This window comes from Coregonus lavaretus (assembly GCF_964263955.1).
Source record: "Coregonus lavaretus genome assembly, contig: HAP1_SCAFFOLD_952, whole genome shotgun sequence".
NCBI classification, from domain to species: domain Eukaryota; kingdom Metazoa; phylum Chordata; class Actinopteri; order Salmoniformes; family Salmonidae; genus Coregonus; species Coregonus lavaretus.
The window spans coordinates 181,145-187,144 of NW_028156879.1; the positions used below are offsets into that span (position 1 = coordinate 181,145).

The following is a 6,000-nucleotide window of genomic DNA, read 5'->3' on the forward strand; positions in this document are numbered from 1 at the left end:
CTGTTAATAGAGCTGGATGATAATGCTTGGTGTCAAGCCTCATTTATACCGTACCCAGCGCTACAACTACAATTAGCTACGTAGAATGACGATCCTGCGTAGCTGCGTACCAAAAATATACAGAGGTATGCAGCTCCGCAATCACAAACTCACCGCTAGAACGCAGGATCGTCATTTTGCTCAGCTTATACGTACGTAAGGTATAGATTAAGCTAGAGGTATGTATGTATGTATGGTTTCAGGGAAACAGAGCTTGTTTTCCTCTGTCTCAAATGAGTTAGAAAGTGCAACATTGTTGAGTCAGTATTCTGATTTCTACGATGTTTCTATAATTGTATGGATTTGTTTTTCAGCTGAAGCAGTTTAAAGAGGACAATGCCCATGTAGGGTTCGGCTCCGGGACGCTGGCTCTGGAGCAGGCTATTGAGAAGACTACGGCCAACATCAAATGGGTGGCAGAGAACCAGGAGCACGTTATGAACTGGTTCACCAATGAATCCACGTGAAACACCTTCCACTACAGCACAACGCTACCAGGCCAATGGTGTTACTGCTTATTTAACCATCAGGGAAATACAGTCGGTATAAAACAGACCAGAAACATGGGGCTGCGTTACAAATAGCACCCTATTCCCTATATAGTGTGCTACATAGGGCTCTGGTTAAAAGTAGTGCACTACGTAGGGAATAGGGTGCTATTTGGGACGCAGCTAAACTGTATAATGATGAATAGACCAAAATCATGTTGTTACTTGAATCATGATGTGTGGTTTATGTGCATCCATTTTGGATTGTCAGTTGTTCATGTTCTCATGTTCCTAAAATGTCTGCCAATATATGCTCCGTTAATATCTTGAGTTTTCAATCTACCTAGTACTTTCATCCTCTGTACCTTCAGTTGGTTATTGTAAATCTGACACAGTTTCCTTCTTTATAAAAGGATGCACTGGATTCCCATAAAAAATGACAATATCTCAGTAACTATGGGAAGAATATAAAATGACTCCTTTGATTAAAGTATCATTTTTTTTAGAACGTGTTGCAATTGCTTTTGTGACCGACCGGCTCAATTATGTAGCAAAATTTGAAATTGTGTTTTTTACATTGGATAAAAGTAGAGACTCAGAGCTAGAAAATGGTATATCATACACTACAGTTGAGGAACAATGGGAAAGTCATTCTGCTTTGAAAGTTGATAAACTTGTAACCTGACTTTTGAGAAAATGGCCTTGAATGTTTTGGTACACCTACTGGAGAGCTCTTCTTTGTCTACACCCATTCAGCATCGTTCACACCCTCTAAAGCCTTAGCCCCTCCCAAATCTTTAAGGATTCACATGTGAGGCCATGTTCTAAACAGTCAAAGATTTCAAGACTAAAGACTGGTTTATACTGCGTCTATCAACAGTTGTCGGGAGGGGGAGGGGCGGTTCCCCTTGCAGCCTATTAGACAAGCACCAGGTAGAGAGGGGGAGGGGCGGTTCCCCTTGCAGCCTATTAGACAAGCACCAGGTAGGGAGGGGGAGGGGCGTTTCCCCTTGCAGCCTATTAGACAAGCACCAGGTAGAGAGGGGGAGGGGCGGTTCCCCTTGCAGCCTATTAGACAAGCACCAGGTAGGGAGGGGGAGGGGCGGTTCCCCTTGCAGCCTATTAGACAAGCACCAGGTAGGGAGGGGGAGGGGCGGTTCCCCTTGCAGCCTATTAGACAAGCACCAGGTAGGGAGGGGGAGGGGCGGTTCCCCTTGCAGCCTATTAGACAAGCACCAGGTAGGGAGGGGGAGGGGCGGTTCCCCTTGCAGCCTATTAGACAAGCACCAGGTAGGGAGGGGGAGGGGCGGTTCCCCTTGCAGCCTATTAGACAAGCACCAGGTAGGGAGGGGGCGGGGCGGACCCCCTTGCAGCCTATTAGACAAGCACCAGGGTCTTCAACTGGAGGGACATTACTCAGAGAGTTCATCACTACCAGATTATATCTGACAGTCAACAGTTTTGTGTGATTTTATTTGGAGAGGAGACAGGAAAGTTAGGAGAGAGAGCAAGTCAGAAGGGCATGGGTCATACATGTGTCTGGTATACACTGACTGCTTGGTCGGGTTAGGGTTAGGGATCATCCTGTTGTCGCAGGACTTTTCCAGCAGAGCAGGAAATGTAAATAGTAGTGTATTCAAGGTTGAAAAAGGCATCTAAAGTTTGTGATTTCCACTTTAACATTTCTGACTTGATTTTCCCTTATGAAAAATATAGCAACCCCTACAAAAAAATTCAATTTATTATAATCCACATTACAATTCACATTTCCTGCTGCTGCAGTATTATTTTCCTGCTGTAGCACACTGGCTCAAATTATGATACGACATCTGTACAGTATGAACAGCTCAAACACACTGCACCCTGGGAAAGATCTGGACACTTTATACAGGGAAAGATCTCAACACTTTATACAGGGAAAGATCTCAACACTTTATACAGGGCAAGATCTCAACACTTTATACAGGGAAAGATCTCAACACTTTATACAGGGAAAGATCTGGACACTTTATACAGGGAAAGATCTCAACACTTTATACAGGGAAAGACCTCAACACTTTATACAGGGAAAGATCTGGACACTTTATACAGGGAAAGATCTCAACACTTTATACAGGGAAAGATCTGAACACTTTATACAGGGAAAGATCTCACAACACTTTATACAGGGAAAGATCTCACAACACTTTATACAGGGAAAGATCTCCCAACACTAAGACCTCAACACTTCATACAAGGAAAGATCTCCCAACACTTTATAAACGGAAAGATTTCAACACTTTATACAGGGAAAGACCTCAACACTTTATACAGGAAAGATCTCTCAACACTTTATACAGGGAAAGATCTCCCAACACTTTATACAGGGAAAGATCTCCCAACACTTTATACGGGGAAAGATCTCCCAACACTTTATATAGGGAAAGATCTCCCAACACTTTATACAGGGACAGATCTCAACACTTTATATATGGAAAGATCTCACAACACTTTATACAGGGACAGATCTCAACACTTTATACAGGGACACATCTCACAACACTTTATACAGGGAAAGATCTCCCAACACTTTATTCAGGGACAGATCTCACAACACTGTATACAGGGACAGATCTCAACACTTTATACATGGAAAGATCTCACAACACTTTATACAGGGACAGATCTCACAACACTTTATACAGGGAAAGATCTCCCAACACTTTATACAGGGAAAGATCTCACAACACTTTATACAGGGACAGATCTCACAACACTTTATACAGGGAAAGATCTCCCAACACTAAGACCTCAACACTTCATATAAGGAAAGATCTCCCAACACTTTATAAATGGAAAGATTTCAACACTTTATACAGGGAAAGACCTCAACACTTTATACAGGGAAAGATCTCTCAACACTTTATACAGGGAAAGATCTCCCAACACTTTATACAGGGAAAGATCTCCCAACACTTTATACAGGGAAAGATCTCCCAACACTTTATATAGGGAAAGATCTCCCAACACTTTATACAGGGAAAGATCTCCCAACACTTTATACAGGGATAGATCTCCCAACACTTTATATATGGAAAGATCTCCCAACACTTTATACAGGGACAGATCTCACAACACTTTATACGGGGAAATATCTCAACACTTTATACAGGGACACATCTCACAAGACTTTATACAGGGAAAGATCTCCCACTTTACAGGGACAGATCTCCCAACACTTTATACAGGGACAGATCTCAACACTTTATATATGGAAAGATCTCACAACACTTTATACAGGGACAGATCTCCCAACACTTTATACAGGGAAAGATCTCAACACTTTATACAGGGACACATCTCACAACACTTTATACAGGGAAAGATCTCCCAACACTTTATACAGGGAAAGATCTCCCAACACTTTATACAGGGACAGATCTCCCAACACTTTATACAGGGACAGATCTCACAACACTTTATACAGGGACAGATCTCACAACACTTTATACAGGGACAGATCTCAACACTTTATACATGGAAAGATCTCACAACACTTTATACAGGGAAAGACCTCAACACTTTATACAGGGACACATCTCACAACACTTTATACAGGGACAGATCTCAACACTTTATACAGGGACACATCTCACAACACTTTATACAGGGAAAGATCTCCCAACACTTTATAAAGGGAAAGATCTCACAACACTTTATACAGGGACAGATCTCACAACACTTTATACAGGGAAATATCTCCCAACACTAAGACCTCAACACTTCATATAAGGAAAGATCTCCCAACACTTTATAAACGGAAAGATTTCAACACTTTATACAGGGAAAGACCTCAACACTTTATACAGGGAAAGATCTCTCAACACTTTATACAGGGAAAGATCTCCCAACACTTTATACAGGGAAAGATCTCCCAACACTTTATACAGGGAAAGATCTCCCAACACTTTATATAGGGAAAGATCTCCCAACACTTTATACAGGGAAAGATCTCCCAACACTTTATACAGGGATAGATCTCCCAACACTTTATATATGGAAAGATCTCCCAACACTTTATACAGGGACAGATCTCACAACACTTTATACAGGGACAGATCTCACAACACTTTATACAGGGAAATATCTCAACACTTTATACAGGGACACATCTCACAAGACTTTATACAGGGAAAGATCTCCCACTTTACAGGGACATATCTCCCAACACTTTATACAGGGACAGATCTCAACACTTTATGTATGGAAAGATCTCACAACACTTTATACAGGGACAGATCTCCCAACACTTTATACAGGGAAAGATCTCAACACTTTATACAGGGACACATCTCACAACACTTTATACAGGGAAAGATCTCCCAACAGTTTATACAGGGAAAGATCTCCCAACACTTTATACAGGGACAGATCTCACAACACTTTATACAGGGACAGATCTCACAACACTTTATACAGGGACAGATCTCAACACTTTATACATGGAAAGATCTCACAACACTTTATACAGGGAAAGACCTCAACACTTTATACAGGGACACATCTCACAACACTTTATACAGGGACAGATCTCAACACTTTATACAGGGACACATCTCACAACACTTTATACAGGGAAAGATCTCCCAACACGTTATAAAGGGAAAGATCTCACAACACTTTATACAGGGACAGATCTCACAACACTTTATACAGTGAAAGATCTCCCAACACTAAGACCTCAACACTTCATATAAGGAAAGATCTCTCAACACTTTATAAACGGAAAGATTTCAACACTTTATACAGGGAAAGACCTCAACACTTTATACAGGGAAAGATCTCTCAACACTTTATACAGGGAAAGATCTCCCAACACTTTATACAGGGAAAGATCTCACAACACTTTATACAGGGAAAGATCTCCCAACACTTTATACAGGGAAAGATCTCACAACACTTTATACAGGGACAGATCTCACAACACTTTATACAGGGAAAGATCTCCCAACACTAAGACCTCAACACTTCATATAAGGAAAGATCTCTCAACACTTTATAAACGGAAAGATTTCAACACTTTATACAGGGAAAGACCTCAACACTTTATAGAGGGAAAGATCTCTCAACACTTTATACAGGGAAAGATCTCCCAACACTTTATACAGGGAAAGATCTCACAACACTTTATACAGGGAAAGATCTCCCAACACTTTATACAGGTAAAGATCTCACAACACTTTATACAGGGACAGATCTCACAACACTTTATACAGGGAAAGATCTCCCAACACTAAGACCTCAACACTTCATATAAGGAAAGATCTCTCAACACTTTATAAACGGAAAGATTTCAACACTTTATACAGGGTAAGACCTCAACACTTTATACAGGGAAAGATCTCTCAACACTTTATACAGGGAAAGATCTCCCAACACTTTATACAGGGAAAGATCTCCCAACACTTTATACAGGGAAAGATCTCCCAACACT

General features: G+C 41.1%; 1 protein-coding gene across 1 annotated transcript in view; it reads left to right on the forward strand.

Moving 5' to 3' along the window:
- LOC311119617 (aminopeptidase N-like) overlaps window positions 1-1,031 on the forward strand; it is an 80,062-nt gene extending 79,031 nt beyond the window's left edge. The window contains 1 exon segment of the mRNA XM_084194294.1: window positions 354-1,031. Coding sequence (XP_084050420.1) covers window positions 354-506 — 153 coding nt within the window. The 3' untranslated portion in view covers window positions 507-1,031.
- The last annotated feature ends 4,969 nt before the right edge of the window (window positions 1,032-6,000 follow it).